The sequence below is a fragment of the Saccostrea cucullata genome, unplaced genomic scaffold, assembly GCF_032062105.1.
Source record: "Saccostrea cucullata isolate Sc308-1 unplaced genomic scaffold, CSIRO_AGI_Scuc_v1 ctg482, whole genome shotgun sequence".
NCBI classification, from domain to species: domain Eukaryota; kingdom Metazoa; phylum Mollusca; class Bivalvia; order Ostreida; family Ostreidae; genus Saccostrea; species Saccostrea cuccullata.
In genome coordinates this window covers 333,706-354,832 of record NW_026932110.1, presented here as the reverse complement: position 1 = coordinate 354,832, position 21,127 = coordinate 333,706, and the positions used below count along the sequence as shown (strand labels likewise).

The 21,127-nt window shown below is 34.0% G+C and overlaps 1 protein-coding gene across 1 annotated transcript in view; it reads left to right on the top strand.

Annotated features, from left to right (window-relative positions):
- The window catches only part of LOC134234476 (disks large 1 tumor suppressor protein-like), a 48,236-nt gene that overhangs the window by 11,319 nt on the left and 15,790 nt on the right, over nucleotides 1-21,127 (top strand). The window contains exons 5-12 of the mRNA XM_062716555.1: nucleotides 902-934; nucleotides 1,140-1,187; nucleotides 5,235-5,359; nucleotides 9,361-9,463; nucleotides 14,177-14,243; nucleotides 14,595-14,731; nucleotides 14,933-15,074; nucleotides 17,993-18,053. Coding sequence (XP_062572539.1) covers nucleotides 902-934; nucleotides 1,140-1,187; nucleotides 5,235-5,359; nucleotides 9,361-9,463; nucleotides 14,177-14,243; nucleotides 14,595-14,731; nucleotides 14,933-15,074; nucleotides 17,993-18,053 — 716 coding nt within the window. The remainder of the gene's footprint in view (nucleotides 1-901; nucleotides 935-1,139; nucleotides 1,188-5,234; nucleotides 5,360-9,360; nucleotides 9,464-14,176; nucleotides 14,244-14,594; nucleotides 14,732-14,932; nucleotides 15,075-17,992; nucleotides 18,054-21,127) is intronic.

Here is a 21,127-nt window from a genome sequence, read left to right as displayed (position 1 = left end):
AGAATTCATTTGTCACTTCATTTTACTGTCAGGAACATCTTTTTGCTTTTATGCATATAAATATACACTTAATTTTCTTTTTTCACGAAATTGTGGCAATAGTAAGGAAAGTTATTATCAATGAATCTTTTATGAATGAATTATTGGAAAGCTAGCAAGCAAACATAAAAGTTGCATACAATTTCTCAGATATGAAACAAAGTGTTTTTTTATTGTTTTCAAATACTATTAAGTATGGTCTTTATAGGTTTTTTATTGTACATCCTTACAATTTCTCAGTATGGCAAGTTCAGAACAGTCAATGCAAGAATCGGGAGAATTTTTCTGACGTATTGTTTTCCTTTGGGAAATCCCAGATTTTGGGAAGGTGCTAAAAAGAAGGAGAGGTGATGGTAGATCTTTTTTGGCCTTGAGTTGTGTTTAATTCATCCATTATCAAAGGGATCAAATATTTACCATGAGGGTTTGCAGATCCGTTATTGAGTGTTAAGGAGGGCTCCTGAGCTAATGGTTTTCTGTTAATTATTCATAGGTTTTGTATCTTTCTTCCAAAAATGGCACATTGTACTTCATATTTTGTATGATGTATTTTCCACAATTGCGTATTACATAAGATGCGCTTGGTAGTCAGAGAGTGCAGCCAGTGTTGACCACATGGGCTCAAATCAAGTTCATCCATTTCCACCCTACCCTCTAGCAAGTTTTGGAAGAGAGGGGAAAAAACCTTCATATTTTTCATAAATCTGATTCAATTTTGCCAAGTTTGCATTCGTCCTCTGAGTAATAGTTGCAGTGTGCAAAAATAAACAATTTTTGGTAAACACATCTTGGCTTCCTAAGCCGCCATGATTCATTGTGTTACTGCACAGGTTTATAATCTTATGCTATGTTGTTTTTTCAGCCCCAAGGATCCGAAGGAGGAGAGTCAGATTATGTAAGTACCTTTATATATACCTTTTCCTCTTTTTATTACTTTGTTAGTTGTCTTGGTTTTAAGGGGTAAATTGCCATTATAAATTTATATGGGAAATTGTATTTCAATCTAAAAGTAATATTCCAAGACTTGATTTATGAGTGAATTAAAAATAATATGATATATACTTGTTAAGTACTAATAGTAAAATTTGCTGACATTGTAGATGAATGGGGAACCTGAGTGGGAGTATGAAACCATTCCTCTGGAGAGGGTAAGTACACAATGTCTGTAATGGGGGGGGGAGTGACTGTACAACTGGGAAACTATTAACCTAAAAGACATAGTACTCACTACATGTCTAGATGGACAAGGCTATACTAAATCTGGAAGTAAACAAAATTTTGTTTTAATCTATAGTTATGTTCAATACCTAAGTATTTTTAGCTCACCTAAGCCTCTATGATCATATTTGTCCAGCTCCATCTGTCTGAAAACTTGTCATATTTTCTACTTCTTCTCTTTTGACTTCTTCTTTGGGCCACTTACCCAATTTCAAGCAAACTTGCCACATAGTATCTTTTGGTAGGGGCCATTAAAGTTTGTTCAAATATTAAAGGGCAACACCTTTTTCCAAGGGGAGATAAATATGAATTTGTGAAAAATTAATGATATCTTTTAAAAAATCTTTATCTCAATATATAGCCTCATATAATATTTGTCCAGCTGGGATCTGTCTGAAAACTTGTCAATTTTCTACTTCTTCTCTTTTAACTTCTTCTTTGGGCCACTGACCCAATTTCAAGCAAACTTGCCACATAGTATCTTTTGGTAGGGGCCATTAAAGAGATTTGTTCAAATATTAAAGGGCAACACCTTTTTCCAAGGGGAGATAAATATGATTTTGTGAAAAAATAATGATATCTTTTAAAAAATCTTTATCTCAAGAACTACCGTGCCAGAAAGTATGAAGCTTATCTGCAATCATATGGTAGTGTAGATTCAAATTTGTTCAAATCAAGACCCCTTAGGATAGGTTGGGGCCATGGTGATAGCTCAAAGTTAAACATTTGGAAATACAAAGGAAAATTCTTTAGAGTCATCTTTTCAAGAACAGCAAAGCCATGATTGGTCATATTTATATGGAAGCATCCTTGGGTGATGAAGGAGTTTGTTAAAATCAAGGCCCCAGGGATAGGGTAGGGCTAGAAGGGGACCATAGTTATACAAAATAGAAAGGATACATCATTTGAAAATTTCTTGTTAAGAACAGCAAAGCCATGATTGAGTGAAATTTAATCAGAAACATCTTCAGGTAGTTTAGATTTAAGTTTGTTAAATCATCCCCGAGACCTCTGCCATGTAAACTTCTCAATTCTTAACTGATGTTTGCTTTTTTGTAGCCAAAGTGCTCAGATGAGTAATGTGGCCCATAGGCCTCTTCTTTGGGGGTATTACACAGGCCTTTGGATTGCTTAAATCCAATTTTAAAAAGTTGGGGTGAAAAAAACATTTTTTAATACCTCAATTTTTTTTAGCTCACCTGAGTCGAAGGCTCAAGTGAGCTTTTCTGATCACATTTTGTCCGTCGTCCGTCCGTCCGTCCGTCTGTCCGTCTGTCCGTCTGTCTGTCTGTCCGTCTGTAAACTTTTCACATTTTCGACTTCTTCTCAAGAACCACTGGGCCAATTTTGACCAAACTTGGTACAAAGCATCCTTGGGTAAAGGGGAATTTAAATTGTTAAAATAAAGGGACATATCCCCTCGCAAGGGGAGATAATCAAGAAAAGACAAAAATAGGGTGGGGTCATTAAAAAATCTTCTTCTAAAGAACCACTGGGCCAGTAAAGCTGAAACTTATGTGGAAGCATCCTGGGGTAGTGTAGATTCTAAATTGTTCAAATCATGACCCCCGGGGGAAGGGCGGGGCCACAATGGGGAATCAAAGTTTTACATAGAAATATATAGGAAAAATCTTTGAAAATCTTCTTCTCAAGAACCACTGGGCCAGAAAAGCTGAAACTTATGTGGAAGCATCCTGGTATAATGTAGATTCTTAATTGTTCAAATCATGACCCCCGGGGGATGGGTGGAGCCACAATGGGGAATCAAAGTTTTATATAGAAATATATAGGAAAAATCTTTGAAATTTTTCTTCTTAAGAACCACTGGGCCAGAAAAAGTGAAGCTTATGTGGAAGCATCCTGGGGTAGTGTAAATTCTAAATTGTAGGAATCATGACCCCCGGGGGAAGGGCGGGGCCATTATAGGGAATCAAAGTTTTACATAGAAATATATAGGAAAAATCTTTGAAAATCTTCTTCTCAAGAACCACTGGGCCAGAAAAGCTGAAACTTATGTGGAAGCATCCTGGTATAATGTAGATTCTTAATTGTTCAAATCATGACCCCCGGGGGATGGGTGGAGCCACAATGGGGAATCAAAGTTTTATATAGAAATATATAGGAAAAATCTTTGAAAATCTTCTTCTCAAGAACCACTGGGCCAGAAAAGCTGAAACTTATGTGGAAGCATCCTGGTATAGTGTAGATTCTAAATTGTTCAAATCATGACCCCCAGGGAAAGGGCGGGGCCACAATGGGGTATCAAATTTTTACATACAAATATAGAGGAAAAATCTTTGAAAATCTTCTTCTCAAGAACCACTGGGCCAGAAAAGCTGAAACTTATGTGGAAGCATCCTGGTATAATGTAGATTCTAAATTGTTCAATTAATGACCCCCGGGGGATGGGTGGAGCCACAATGGAGAATCAAAGTTTTATATAGAAATATATAGGAAAAATCTTTGAAATTTTTCTTCTTAAGAACCACTGGGCCAGAAAAAGTGAAGCTTATGTGGAAGCATTCTGGGGTAGTGTAAATTCTAAATTGTAGGAATCATGACCCCCGGGGGAAGGGCGGGGCCATTATAGGGAATCAAAGTTTTACATAGAAATATATAGGAAAAATCTTTGAAAATCTTCTTCTCAAGAACCACTGGGCCAGAAAAGCTGAAACTTAAGTGGAAGCATCCTGGTATAATGTAGATTCTTAATTGTTCAAATCATGACCCCCGGGGGATGGGTGGAGCCACAATGGGGAATCAAAGTTTTATAAAGAAATATACTGGAAAAATCTTTGAAAATCTTCTTCTCAAGAACCACTGGGCCAGAAAAGCTGAAACTTATGTGGAAGCATCCTGGTATAGTGTAGATTCTAAATTGTTCAAATCATGACCCCCAGGGAAAGGGCGGGGCCACAATGGGGTATCAAATTTTTACATACAAATATAGAGGAAAAATCTTTGAAAATCTTCTTCTCAAGAACCACTGGGCCAGAAAAGCTGAAACTTATGTGGAAGCATCCTGGTATAATGTAGCAGTACTGTAGATTCTAAATTGTTCAATTAATGACCCCCGGGGGATGGGTGGTGCCACAATGGGGAATCAAAGTTTTATATAGAAATATATAGGAAAAATCTTTGAAATTTTTCTTCTTAAGAACCACTGGGCCAGAAAAAGTGAAGCTTATGTAGAAGCATTCTGGGGTAGTGTAAATTCTAAATTGTAGGAATCATGACCCCCGGGGGAAGGGCGGGGCCATTACAGGGAATCAAAGTTTTACATAGAAATATATAGGAAAAATCTTTGAAAATCTTCTTCTCGGGAACCACTGGGCCAAAAAGCTGAAACATATGTGCCCATGGAAGGAGATTTCAAAATGTCTCAATTATGATCAGTGGGGTAGGGTGGGGATGCATTATGTATAACAAGGGTGAAATCTGGTAAAGAACAGAATGGTCAAAGCTTCTCAGGTGAGCGATGTGGCCCATGGGCCTCTTGTTTTAAAAACTATCCAAAGGCCTGTGGGGTATTATATTAAGGATTGAATTGCAGATTATAGTTTGGCAATACATGTACCATGTGTTTTTCTACAAGAAAAAAATGCTCATAGTGTAGGTTTGTGCATTGTTTGGCAGCAGAAGAGAGAGATTCAAGGAACCTCTGTTATGCTGTTCTGAAATTGACAAGGAAGATAATTTACTGACACATAAACACAACAATGCTTGCAATTCATTACAGAGTCAATATTACTTTGGGGACAATATTAACATACATATTGCTCTCAAGCCTGCAAGGAATCTGGCTTAATAGCCTCTAAGGGTCAGATTATTCTGTAATAGAACTCACAACTTACTACCTGGTATATTTTTAGAAGCAATATTGACAATTCTATTTCTAGGAGGGATTTCAGAAAAGTTCTCTCTATAAGTAGATGCTGGTAATGATTTTAGTAACTGATGTCTTGTTTTATTTTTAGGGTAATACGGGGTTGGGGTTCAGCATTGCGGGAGGGGCAGACAATCCTCACATGGGAGACGACCCCAGTATCTTCATCACGAAGATCATCCCTGGAGGAGCAGCGGCCGAGGACGGAAGACTGAAGTAAGTCAACAGGACCCTGTACTAAACACCAAAGATGGGTGTATACTGACTGGTGTGCAGGTACCACTCATCTTGAATAGGCCTAGAAAAAAATATATTCAAACATAACTCAGCATATATTTTGGTATAAATTTATACAAAATAGAGGATAGAAAGACAAGTAAAGGTGGGCTTAATGACACTGATTGTGTAGCATGTAGGATTTACATGGAAAAGTTTGAATAAGTTACATATATCTTATGATCTTGTTACGGTGAAGAGATTGTCAGGCTCCCATAGAGTGAACTAACATCTTAACACACTGAAACTGTACTGTCTTGAAATCATACAAATTCAGAGAAATAATTTTGGTTTCTCTCCTGTCAATAGGATTGCATAACTAGAATACTAAATAAAACAAAGATCTGGGAACATTACACAAAATGCTAGAATTACACTAGCACTATTGCAGCAGGGATTTTTTTTTTAATGAAAACAGATAAATATTTGATCAGCTTATATATCTCCTTAAAAGGAAAAAAGAAATTTGATCAGCTTTAGTACGATAACTGACTTGATGCAGAGAGGACCAAATGCAAAGTTTTAACTTTAATTAAATAATGATATTTCATTTTAAAGTTTGTTAAACAGCAATTAAACAATAATCCAGAATTTTAAAAAAAAAAGGAGGGGGGTTGAAACAGAAGCCATCAGAAAAAAAATTAATAAAAAGATCTACTTCCTGGTGCACTTTTCTACACATCTTTGTTATTATTAGTAATCATGTTCCTTTCTTGTCTTTTATTTTATCAAACATGCTCATTGTGGCAAGGGACTTGAACACACAAAAAATAGTTTATATTGTTTTTGGTGGTAAAGATAACCTAATTAACAGACCACAGGGAAATGGTGCACAGAATCCATAGCCCGGTCTGATCACACTGATAAGCATTAACTATATTGGATTTTGATGTGCAGCCATTTAACTTGCTTTACAGTAAGTTACTAAATCATATTTTTGTACATTAAAAAATTATGCTCCATTCAGCTTTCTCTGGTTACTGTATAGTAAGTGGTCTCATTGATGGAGCGACCAGGATTATCCTTGTAACTAAAGTCGATGCTAAGAGATCGTGGTCCGTGTATGATGCTAAGTTGTTGTAATGCATATCAACATATCAAAGAAAAAGTTTTTGGGGAGGGATGGATAAATCTATATTTTTTCCTGATTCAGAGAAGAAATTTTAGATTCCATGTATGAGAGATAATTGATTGGGGCTGAATTATTTAACAAATCCATTAACTACAAGTATCAGCTACTCTAAACTGGCCAATTGTCATCCTTTTATCTTGTGTGCTTGGGTTGGAAGTTTTGTTGACTCTGATGTCGTATTTGGGAATTGTATGCCTCTCCAGACTGCAGAGGGCTGTACTGATTCCCAGTCTTTTATTCGTGGCTTGGTCCACCTGTGACGTTTTTCTGGTCCTTCAGTCTATGACTGCTGCTCCCTCATAAGGGATTTCCATTTCTGATTTCATGTTCCAGACTTTCGAGGGCTGTACTAATTCCCACTACTCTATTGTCGTCTCTTGATCCACCATTGTTGTTTTTCTGGTCCTTCAAGCTATGACTGCTGCTCCCTCATAAGGGATTTACAACTCTGATTTCATGTTCCAGACTGCCGCGACCCAATTCCCACTCCTGTGTTGTAGTAGCTCAGTCCTCCCAGTCCTCCATTGTTGTTTTTCTGGTTTTTTAGTCTGTGACGGCTGCTCCCTCATAAGGGATTCCTTGCTCTCACTGATTACGGAGATTCTGAATTTTTTAATGAGATAATGAGAAATTATTTATAATCAATACTAATTTTATTTCAGTTCTCTTGTAATCTTGTTACCATAGAAATTGAATTGTCTTCAGGATGTTCCTTCATGTTTTGGTTTTGAATAAAAAAGAACATTTTGACAAGCTTAATTCTTTTTTTAACAGCATAAAGTATTTTTTATTGTGCTTGCATCTGTGTGAGTGAGAGCGAGATGTTCTTTTTTAAGACCCAAAAAATGATGTATTATCAGATTCCATGAAGTTGAGACAGTTTTCATGTGCGCTTCGACAGATAAATCAAGCGTTTGAAGCGGTAGCAATAATTTCCTTTTAAAGCCTGTTTAATATGTCATGTATGCCATAATGAAAGCTCTGATAGCACCGCTCTGTATCGGTGGCTAAGGACTGATAGATGCTAGGTTGGTTTCCATGGTTTTTTTAGCTGCTGTTTCATGTCGCCAGGAAGGAAATTCAAGATTTTTCTTTTTCTGATAAAATAACTGAACTCTGTTTAAAAATTGACACTTTCAGTGGTTTGGATAATCATTAAAAGTTATTGTTTATAATGAAGTTAATTTTGAGGTTACTAACTCAGCTTTGATGGAAAATGTGCACTGTCAATGTGCTAAGTAGCTTGTTTAGGTACTTTGTGAAGTAAAAAGATAAAACTGGACATAACATGACATAAGAAGTATAATTATGTCCAAGAGGAGACATTTCTGTGTTTGTATTGACTGACTACAAATCTAATGACTTTTTTGTGCTATACTCCCCACATCATTTTATTTCTGTGGAAATCAAGACTAGCGTTAAACTTTGACCATAAAAATCTCATTACCCTCAACAGAATTTTCTCAGAGGTGTAAAGCTGACATTTTACATATATGCCTTTCTTTGGCGAGGGTGTTAAAATAACAGCATTGGGTTCGGAGCTCTTCTGCAATAAAATGGAAGCACTTATCCCAGTGATTGGTGCCTGTTAAATTGTCTGATGGCAGATCCTGGAGGGGTAGCCACCATAATAACGAGGGATTTGTTAGTCCTTATTAATTATTGAAGGCCCTCTGCAGGCAAGGCAAAACACAATAGTGCGGGCTTGTCAATCAGCCAGGCAGGCTGCTCCCTATTATTACAACCGAGGGTCGTGGCTTAATAACTCGCATCAATAGAGACTGAAAGTTGGCTTTTCTAAATAAAAAGGAGATTATTTCTCATCTATTATAAATATATATGTACTTATCAATTTAATGGAACATTTATATTTGTCATACCTGATGAGTTTGTTCTCCATGACATTTCGTGTGGAGGCTTATATTAAAAAAAGGAAATATGAATTGATATCAATCAATGAAGCATTTCTGTGATGATTAGATGATAAAGGTGTCAAAGAACTCCAGGAATTTCCGCAGTTTGAGCAAATATTGCATGACAGAAATCTGGCTCTGCATATTATATTTTGTTTTGTGCTGTGTGAAATACCTAACCTGATGCATCAGCTGTCTACAAGAACTTTTTTTATCGAAGACTTGTAAAAAATCAAAATTTTGGATTATGTGACAGTGACTGTGAATATTTTATTTGTGACATTTGAAGTCAATGAAGAATTCCTTTGTGAGCCTGGACAGTTGCATTTTGTGACTGAAACTTCATCTACATGAAATCATGTACATCTTCCCTGGGGATCAAATTTTTACCTGTAATAGTTCTACTGAACTGTACATTGTTCAGATACACAGGTACATAATTATGTATAATAAGTATGCTGGTTTAAAGCATTAAATTTTTTTCTGTTTCTGAAATTTAGGATCAAGAAATATATCCTTAAAAAATGGAGAAAGGTGATTAGTTATTAAGTTAGTCCATTGATTTATGGCAATTAAATTGCTGTCTTGAAATAGTGACTTGGTTCTGTAAAAACTTTGGTACTGTGCTTTTTTCTGTACTTTTGCGACTCAGGGAAAAAAGTCGTAAGAATACTTATATGTGTGTGTGTCATAACTTGGTAATTTTTTTTTTTTTACATATAGTAATGATATACTATTCACAATGACACCCAGCTTAATTTGCGATTGAAGTTTCAGGTGATGAAGCCTGCAAAAGAGAAAAAACAAATTGTTGAAATATGGCATTTAAGAGTTGATGATTGACAGGAATATAGATTAAGAATATTTTTCTAATATTTGCATTTTTTTCCTTCCAGAATCAATGACATTATTGTGAAAGTGAATGAAGTAGATGTATCAGAAGCTACACATTCAGAGGCTGTAGATGCTCTCAAACAGGCCGGCACACGAGTTGTTCTGGTAGGTCTATAACTCTGATTATGATCACAGAGGGAGTTTAACATTAGTTAGAACGATCTAACTGTGTCTCAGAACAAGCCCTCGATCAACACAGTTAAAATAAGTCCCATATACTTGCATTGTAACAAAAATGAAGAATACAAAAGGGGGTGCCCTAAAAATATTTACCAAATTAATCAAAACAAACCTTTTTGAGATTGTGTATGCCTTTAATCCTAAACAGTAATCCATATGAAGACTAAAATTCAACTTATTTTTATTCCCCCTGATCAAAAGATCCGGGGGTATATTGTTTTTGTCCTGTCAGTCTTTCTGCCTGTCTGTCTGTTGTCAACTTTAATTTAGCCCATAACTATTGAGTGGGTAGGGCCATGGCTTTGATATTTCATAGGTGTTTTCCTTGTGACAAGACCTTTCTTTGGGTACCACCAAATTTGACCTTTTGACCTAGATTTTGGAGTTTGACATAACCTTGGCTATAACTTTTGAACAGTTGGAGCTAGGGCTTTCATACAACACCTTTCAGCTGGTATAATATTTTTGATCTTTTCACGTTGACCGAAGAGTTTGACCCACTTTTTAAAAACTTTAACCTTGGTCATAACTTTTGAAGCCATAGCTCCACCCACTCAATAGTTATGTGCAAGGTTAAAGTTGACAACAGACAGACAGAAAAACAGACAGACAGACAGGACAAAAAACAATATACTCCCAGATCTTTAAATCCAGGGACATAAAAATTATCTGAATTTCACAATTTACAAACCTGCAATTAACTTCTTTCAATTGAAGTCAAATATTCAGAATCTAAATTTTGACTTGAAAGTTTTCAGTTTGTGATCATGGGTCCAGAAACAAATCAACTTCAACACAGTTATGAGAAAAAGGAAATCCTATAAGATTGGTTCTTAATCTTGGGATTTGTCCTGGTTTATTGTAATGACACAAAACATAGTCATTAGGTTAAAGTGGATTGTAAAAAGGACAAGTGCTGAGTGTAATGGAGATTGTTCTATGTTATTGTCTACATATTCTGTTTGTTTGTTTGCTAAAACTGCAAATTTGTTGTATCATTAATAAAACTTTTACAAGGGAAATAAAGAAAGAACTAAAAAATCTTTGCTACCTCTCATAAATTACCATATCCGTGAGCTAACAAACCACCTTTAATGTAGGCTCTCCTTCCTAGATCCCTTCAAAGTACATTTTTTTTAAGTAAGGCAAGGATTTTTGCTGATGAAATCAACTTTTCTCTTTCCCAAGTTTTTCATTGGAGGGAGAAGTCATTTTGAGGAAATATAGGCATCACATCTGGAAAAGAAACAAGGATTTTTTTCTTGAGATTTTAGTACAATACTTATGATTAACAGCTACAAAACTTTGAAAACCCAAAATATTGTTGAAAATTTTATTAAAAATGCAAAATTTTGATTTCTGTTAAGGGGGCTAGAAAAACTGCCAGTAATGGAAAGAAATTCATTCAACCATTAAATAACTGATTTGGCAAAGTAAAAGATTTCCTAACTTTTTTGGTACTTAAGAAATAAACAACAATATTAAAAAGTTCTCTGGGAAATGCTAGTTGGTCCATAAATCCTGTGAAGCCCAAAGGGCTTCTCAGTAGATTTGACCACGTACCAACTAAAGTTATTTCCCACTGAACTTTTTAACATTGTTGTTTATTATTTATATTTTCATTTGAGATGAATAAATTTCTAGTAAAACTGCATATATTACATGAATGGACCACCGTAGCTACATGTATGTTGTGACGCGCAGTGATGTAAAAGCTGTGTGTGTCTAGAAAGTTTACCTCGCTCCAAAATTTGAATGTTTACATTCATGTTTAGCAGTCAAGTTCAGGAAATATTTGTATATGGTGAAAGAACAATAATCGCTGCTGAGAAAAATCTAACTATTTCATAAGTTCTTAAAATATTTGAAGTCAAAAGTGGTGGTATCGCCTGTTTTAGTTTGCATAAGACTAAAGGAATTTCGAGTTAAAAAGGTAAGTGCAGTTTTAGGCTGATTAATTAGAGTATTTAAAACCTTATTCACATAAAAAGAAGATTTATTGTACATCTCGTAATTGAAAAATATCCATATTGTTAGCATTTTATCTTTAACATTGTATAAACTTAGAAATATTCCAAAACAAGTTGCACCGTGACAGAAATAGTAGACAAAATATCAACTCGCTCTGTGATTTTGTTGGTCTATGACCTCCGACCCCCAAATAACATTCACACAGAATTGAACACATTTTCTCTTCAATAGGTTCATCTAAGAAAGATATTTGCAAATGTAAATATATAGTTATATCCTGTATGTAATTTTCTTCCTAAAATTAGGGTGTTGCGTTTCTATTGATTGTGAGTATATGAGATATTGTGTTTACATCTCTTTATAGTGTTTTGGGGCCTCATGATATATACATGTATTTTAAATTTCAAGGAGTTAACATTGCATTGACCGATCATATAAACAATGAATATTCACTAACTTGCAATTCCATGAAATCTTTTCACATCGACATCATCTCCACAGTACTTCAAAATAAAAGAGTGAAATTGAATTTAAACAGCTAAAGGCATTGTGTTTGCAAATAAATTGTCTTCTTGCCCACAATGTAGAAGAAATGGTTGACAATGTCTTTTTAGCTCTACTGGTCAGAGACCAGAAGAGCTTATGTGATAGTTAGGTGTCCATTGTCCGTCCGTCTAGCTGTCCGTCTCTCTGTAAACAATTTTTGAAAACGCTACTCCTCCTACAGTTTTGGTCTGATCTTAATATAACTTGGTACACAAGTAGACTACACTAAGATACATAAAATAGGGCATCGGTTTATGATTTCAATGAACGATGTTGCCATGGTTACTAAAAATAGAATTTTCTGTGAAATTCCTTTAAAATGCTACTCCTCCTACAGTTTTGATCTGATTTCAATATAACTTGGCACAAAAGTAGACTACACTAAGATACATAAGATAGTGCATCAGTTTTTTATTTCAATGAACGGTGTTGCCATTGTTACTAAAAATAGAGTTTTCTGTGAAATTCCTTTAAAATGCTACTCTGTCTACAGTTTTGGTCTGATTTCAATATTACTTGGCACACAAGTAGACTACACTAAGATACATAAAATAGTGCATTGGTTTTTGATTTCAATGAACGATGTTGCCATTGTTACTAAAAATAGAATTTTCTATGAAATTCCTTTAAAACACTACTCTTTCTACAGTTTTGGTCTGATTTCAATATTACTTGGCACACAAGTAGACTACACTAAGATACATAAAATTAATAGTGCATTGGTTTTTGATTTCAATGAACAGTGTTGCCATTGTTACTAAAAATAGAAATGTCCTTGAAATTCCTTTAATACGCTACTCTTTCTACAGTTTTGGTCTGATGGCAATGGCTTCTTTTCTCATCCTTTGTTATAAGTACAAACCAGTAGTTGACAATGACTTTTTTCATAATTTCTATCATAAAAATTGTTTTTCTTTTCTTTTATCACCAGTTTAAAACCTGAGGGCATAGAAAAAAAAATAATGGAAGGCATAAACAGCACTTTACAGAACTAATGAAATATATTCATTTTCTATTTTATTGTTATTTGATCATATCTAACAAAGTCATATAAACACTAGCAGCACCAGTTTATTTTTTGGCTGTACTTCGTGCCATTCAATATCTTTGTCATTTTCCAAGCATGAATGCCAAGCAGAATGGATTATCAAGGGTAAACTGTGTCACAGTTCTGTGCTACCTCGGGGCAAGTTCTTTTGCTTTCAGTTTACACAGAGGTTGACAAGGTTGTCTGTAATGTAAAATACAGCATAATGTTGTTATACAGGCCTGGATGTATTGATGTCTTTTATTTAAAGCTTGTTTATTATATCCACTTGATGAAAAAAGATTAAGCATGCAATGGATTTTGGTAATGATTTGGTAAAATGGAAGATAATTTAATGAAGCCAAATGGAGCAAGTTGCTAAATTGCTTAATTTGTTTGATATTAATGATTTTTTAAAAAAGCAGAAATAAATTTCCAGTAAACCATAAGAGGACGTTGGACTTATTAGATCTTTACCAATTTTTCTGGTACATGTATTGCAATAGAATGTAGAGTTTATTCATCATATACGTCAAACTGATTTGAATCTTTAATGTTGAGCATCTCGGTGCACATAAGTTGTATGGAGGTGTCTTCTTGGGTCACACGTCACTCAGTTGTCTTATATTGCTGTCCAAGATTTCATCCATTTTTTCCTGACTTTTCGAGAATAATTTGGCCAATTTCATTCATACTTGTCTCAAAACATCAATGCATGTTGAGAATTCAATTTCATTCTGTTTCAAATGAAGAGCCAAGTTCTTTTTCAGCAGTAAAACTGTTGTAAGGATAGAAAGGAAAGCTTTTTTAAAAAGAAAAAGTTTGTAGAGCCAGTTTGTTGAATTTATTTGCAAGAATCTATATGATTCAGGTTTCTTCAACTCTTGGTCCCAGGGGGCTGGAGTAATTGAAATTATTGGATATTGATATGTCTCTAGTGTGAATTTTTGAGTTTGTCAAAACTAAAATCTAAATGCATCATTATATATATACTATTAGATTACAACCAAAGCTTTAGGAAAAAATGATTTATTTAAAAATAAAGAAAATGTAAAATGTTTCTGACTAAATCTTAATGGCTCTTTTAATTTCAGCATGTGAAGAGATTAAAAGCCCCTACAGAGAATGTTCAGGAGATACAGCTAATCAAATCAAACAAGGGTTGGTATCTTATATTATTGAACTCAAAATTTCTACGATCACTATCAAAGATTGATTTATTTATTTATAACTTTGGATTAATTTGATTCAACATTTTTTCTCTCTGGTCATGGATTATGTAAAGAATGGAAAAAAGTCACTAAGGATGAAAAAATTATAATCAAAGTATTAATGATAAATAATATGTGTTTTTTCAGAAATTTTTCTTCAAAACCAGTGGTAAACATGTTAATTATATATAGCATTCAGTAACCTCCACTAAATAACCTATGATAAAATTAACCCTCTTGCAGCCTGTAACTCACATTTTAGCATGGTTCTGTACTGCATGATGTTCCTCTTTTACTTCAGGCCTGGGGTTCAGTATAGCGGGGGGCATCGGAAATCAACACATTCCAGGTGACAATGGGATATTTGTTACCAAAATCATTGAGGGAGGGGCGGCAGAGCAGGACGGCAGGCTGGCTGTGGGGGACAGGCTCATCGCAGTAAGTCAGAATATACAAAAAGTACTGTGTTATTTGAAGTAAGCTCATTTAATGATAAAACAAAAATAAAAATGTTACAAACTGATGACTGTGATTTTTGTTCAGGAAAAAGAAAGCTAGCTTACAAATTCAAGTTATTTTGATTTTAAAAATCTATTGTAAAATTAAAAGAATGGTAAGAGAATGAAAAATGTTTTATAGGTGAATGACACAAACCTGGACAATGTGACACATGAAGAAGCCGTGGCAGCGCTGAAGGCGACACAGGAAGTGGTCAACCTGACCATCGCCAAACCGTCTTATGTACCAGACAACGTCAGTCAGGACCAGGCCACACCACCATGTAAGTCTGACTAGGACAATATGCCTCACATAGTTAGGATGAAAGACTCAATTTTACTGAAGTGTTATAAAATATGTTGCTGCAACTGACTGCAATTAAAAGTGTACTTTAGCTCAGAGAAATGATCAGAAATCAATCTGACAATTAGTGTTTTTTCTCTTTATTTCAAAGTAAAGGGTTGGAGATCAGTTGTAACAGGCTAAGGGCTAAGGTTAATGAACAAAATCTCTGTGGATCTTACAACAATTAAATTTTAATTTTTTTTTTCATTTCTAAGCGGCATTTTTGTCAATTGATGATGTCAATTTGGCCGGAAGCCGGTTCTTAGGGAAAACAGTATTTGCTTTACATAAATGTATTATTCATGCACTGTTACATAAATAGATCAACTTTGTTTTGGTTTGAAATTATGGTTGATATTTGTTTGGAGTCTGGTACATATTCCTGTTAGTGTCTGTACTTGGATTAAAGTTCTTAGAGCAGGCCAATTTTATAAATAACCCAAAACCCATATCTGGGACCCATGGATGATACATCTGTAAATGCACATTATCAAGCTACATGGCTAAATGCTGCATCTGACCTTTTTCTGGAAGAGTAGTCAGGTTCTATTTTCATTGGAGGTCATTGCCCAATGAACAATGAGTCTTATCAGAAATAGCAATGCAGGATATGTTCAACATAGATTACACAGATTTGTTTACTGTAAGAAAGTAGTAACGTGTAGAACATGTGATAAATATATATGTCTTTTAGTATATTAATATTTAATATATGATTTATATGTGAATATAGATAGGTGCAGCATCTGTTAAAGATAAAGTTTATGTGTTGAACATTTTGTCTGATTTATAGGTAATAATACAATATATATTGTATATTGCAATTTTACCTGTAACATCGTCCGATGATTTGACAAGCACTGAGATGAATAATTTTCATCAATTAATTTGCCAATAAAGAGAGAACTGATTTTATCTAATAAATACCTACGCGGCGTGTAAATTTTAGTCTTGCTATTGGTATTTTTTCTTCATTTGGATTAAACTTCAGGTTAAAAGGCATACACAACCTCTGAAATGTTTGCTATAATTGATTAAGAAATTATTTTCAGTGCAAATCCTTTCGTATTTTTATCAAAATTGTTTCCATTTATTAATATATTGAACTTAAAAAGCATGAAAATCTTCATGATTTTTATTTTTAGCACCAGTGACAATTGGCAAAAATTTGAAGCGTAAAAATTAATACAGCTTTTTGACCCAAATTCGCAAAAATAAATCGACTTTTCTTTACGGTATGAATATTTCAGTATATGATTTACATGTGAATATAAATAGGTGAAGCATCTTTTAAAGATAAAGTTTATGTGTTGAACATTTTGTCTGATTTATAGGTAATAATAATACAATGTATATTGTATATTGCAATGTTACCTGTACATGCATGATCGACGAACATTGAAATGAATACCCTATAGTCTTGCTTGGATCTTGTATTATTTTATAGAACCATATCTAAAGCCATTTATTGAACTTAAAAAGCATTCATTATTTACTGGACTTTGCTCCATTGATAATCCCTTTCCACATAATGTATACACCACTCATATTTTTAAACACCTCAACGAAATGAAGACCCAGGGAGGTAAGGTTTTTTTTGGACATTAAGTACTTCTATGTCCTATATTGATTAGACACACAAGATGTTCTAGTGTGTTTCATTGTACACCAAAGTTTCAGATGCTGCAATTTCAGCAAAGGAATGACCAGGTTAATGTTTTTGGAGCAGGTTAACATTTTTGGAATTTTTGGTGAAGGTTTCATTTAATACTATAAGACAGACACACAAATGTATCACACCATGCTGAAGAAAATTTTACCAGGTTAAAGTTTTTGGTGCAGGTTTCATTTCCAAAATAAGCCCTATGTTGACCAAACTTGCATGGATGATACATCTATGGATGCACACTACAGGGCTTGCTTCGGATGCTGAATCTGACCTACATTTTACAGTTGAGTGAACAGGTTAAAGTTTTTGGTGCAGGTTTCATTTCCAAGTAACTATAAGCCCTATGTTGACCAAACTTGCATGGATGATATATCAAGGATGCATACTGATACACCCATTTTCAAATTAAAGTTTTTGGTGCATTTCATTTCAACATACTGATACAGCCCACAAATGTATCACAACATGGATGCACACTACAGGGCTTGCTTCACAAATGTATTTTCTGGTTGACAACAGGTTAAAGTTTTTGATACATTTCCACAAATGTTTCTTTATACCAAACTCAGAAATCACATATATAAATGGGCTTGCTTCGGATGCTGAATCTGACCTACTTTTTGTTGATGAGGAAAATGTTAATGGTTTATTTCCAATTATACTTATACATGTATGTCAACAAATGCACACTAATGGACTTGCTATGATAATTTGACATACACAAGTAGACTATAGCATTACCAAAAAACTATAAGGCTTATATAACATTGTATAGACCAAACTTGCACAAATGTTGCATCAAGATAAAACTCTCAAATTTGCTTCACATCCCATTTTCATACTGATTCAAATTTTTTATGTAGGTCTATTTCAAAATCACAAAATTGATATCACAATATTTTCATTTTTGACATCACAATACTTGTGTGATATCACAATACTGATAGACCTCTGACAAATTTTTTCCACCACACCAACAAATAGACAGACCACAAATGTATCACATCATTCAGAAAACATGTCAATGAAGGTCCTGGAAGGTAAGGTTTACAAATAATACAGTCAGACACACAAATTTATCACACCACTCAGAAAACATGATGGGGCTGGAAGAAAAAATAATACAGGATACACACAAGGTATTCACCACTCAGAAAACATTGAAGACCCTGGTAAAATACTTACAGATAGACACACAAATGTATCACACCACTCAGAAAACACCTACGCCAATGAAGACCCTGGAAGGTAAGGTTTACAAATAATACAGACAGACACACAAATGTATCACACCACTCAGAAAACACCTACGCCAATGAAGACCCTGGATTTTACAAATAATACAGACAGACACACAAATGTATCACACCACTACATGTGTGAAGTATATAATACAGTAACACACAAATATTCAGTTGTCAATTGTATATTTTACTGATATATATCACACATGAAATATAGATGTATCATACCACTCAGGAAACACTATGCCAACTCAGGTATTAAAAATCCTGTAACACCTACATATGTATCACACCATACTGATAGAACCACAAGTGTATCATGCTATACTGATACACCTACATATGTATCACACCGTACTGATAGAACCACAAGTGTATCATGCTATACTGATAGAACCACATATGTTTCACACCATACTGATACACCCACAGATATATCACATCATACTGATACACCCACAAATATATCACATCATACTAAATGTCCCAGAAATATATCATACCTATTTCCTTACATCAAAATGTTTAACACTATAGATAACACCTACAAATGAAGATCAGAATTTGATTATTATTAAATTTTTATCTTATATTTGTGTTATTTTTCCATTAACCATTTATTGATGTATTGATTAAAATGTTAGGTGTATGATTTATTAAGCTAACTTAATAAGAAAAATACTGATAATACTGATAGACATCCCAATACTGATATCACAATAGGTTAATTCACATATTTTGACATCCCAAGAACTATATCACAATATATTGACATATATTTAGACATCACAATACTGTCAAATTTTGAAAAATACTTCCATCCCAAATGTGCATCCCAATTCAATAAATTGTATGAGAAATATAAATTAACAGAAAATATATAACAATACTGTCAAAGCTGTATCACAATTTTTGATATGACATCCCAATACTAGTAGATTTTATATCCTTATATATCAGTATACTGAGGACAAAATACTGATATCAAATTTCACAATTTTATCTTTAAAACACCATACAAATAGACTCACATGTATCACATCATTCAGAAAACATGTCATGAAGGTTGGATATTTCATTCATATTTTCATTTTACACATTTGATATACAAAGAATATGTGGTTGGGACTTCCAACACACATATCCATGGATGATGTCTTTTACCAAAGTTCAAAATATCAGTAAAATATTCAGTTGTCAATTGTATATTTTACTGATATTCACACAGGTATGGCACCATACGGTAAATACTACAACTCAGGTAAAAAATCCTGTTAACATGGCATGTTTTCATCAGTCAAGTTTATCAGGAAAGCTTATACTTGTTCTGTATAGACTCAGCTTAGTTTGGTATCAGGTAAAGAAAGATAACTCATATTTCCTTACATCAAAGCAAGCATAGGAAGAAGAAGTGATTCAGAATTTGATTATTATTAAATTTTTATCTTATATTTGTGTTATTTTTCCATTAGCCATGTATCGATGTATTGATTAAGATGTTAGGTGTATGATTTATTACGCTAAATTAATAAGAAAAGTAGAAGAGACCAAGAGGTTGATTCACATATTTTGCTTCCAAATTTATTCCTCTGAGAATGTCTTACTATTGCATATTTTTACAAAAAAAAGCAATTTGGACTGGCTATTAAATACCGGGTAATAGAAAAATATGTCAGTCTGTGATACAATTACAAGTACGTCTCATCCTTGTGTGAATAATATTCAGAAATCTTTCTTCAGAATATGAAAAATATTTTAGATTTGATATAAAGAGAATATTACATACTGAAATCCATATCATATGTCATATCAGCCCAAGTGGCCCCTTATCAGCCCGAGGGTTGAAGTGACATATGATTTTTTGGATTTTAGTATGTAGTATTCTATTTATCATATATTTAAAATACTTAATATAATAGTTCACATATGGTCATTGAAGAATGTTTCGTGCCCGTTTAATATGACCTCTTTCTTTAAAATCTAATAGAGCCAGTTTTAGTTAACTAAAAAAAATTAAGATCACAAATGTCATTAAAGAATTGTTTTACACAAGTATTAAATAAAATCAAGTAAATTAACTTTTAAACTTTATTCAAATGTTACTTCTGGTTTGATAAGGATTTTCTGCCCGCCGGTCCGGTACGTGATATGGATTTTCGGACTGGTCCTTGATATTGGGTATTGTGACGTCACCCACATCACACCATGCAGAATCGGTGTGTTTACTACTAAGAATATGATATATATACATGTATATATATATATATATTGCAATTTTGAAATGACATAAAAGTTGATATTCCTGTGGATTTTTATGGCGTCGGGCTTGCCCGATCGTCATCTAGCGATCAGTCAGGTTTACGCGACCGCACGTGTCAGTGGACACACTGTGTAAACCAATTTTTTTAAAACGTTCACAATGAATAATAGCTTGAATATAAAATTAAATCAGTTGTATCTTCAATTAATACTAGATATTATTCCAAGAAAAACGTTATGGTTGTTGCGGATAACACTGCGTTGAATGACATGAATCACATTTTGGGACCGATTAATGTAATACAAACAATCTTAAATACGGTAAAATAATTACAAAATAGACACGAATACAACAAGACTATAAAGATTGAATTTCTTAATCTTAGCTTTGCTTTTACGATCTTCAATCCAATTTTATCCGAACAACCGACGATATTGACCAGTAATGCCAGTATTACTGTATTTATCCATTTCCTCCATTTGTTTACCGCGCCCTATCGTAAGTTCATTGTAACATTACTATTTAGAGTCATGGTTGTAGTTAAGATGCAATCACTATACAACAGAACAACGCTATGACAATGGCAATTAATTAAAATAATTTATGAAACCCTTCATATATATATATATGGACATTTCTGATTCTGCAATTAACCCTGAAACCAGGACACAAGGCTATAAGGCCCTATACTGTATATGTGTTAAGACTATTTTTTTTAATTTTATTATTATGTTGATCATTTGACCTGCAGATCTTTTGAAATTGTTTTTCTTGTTCGACGCCATTGAAGCCTTTCAGGCTTTTGATTTTTCTAAAGT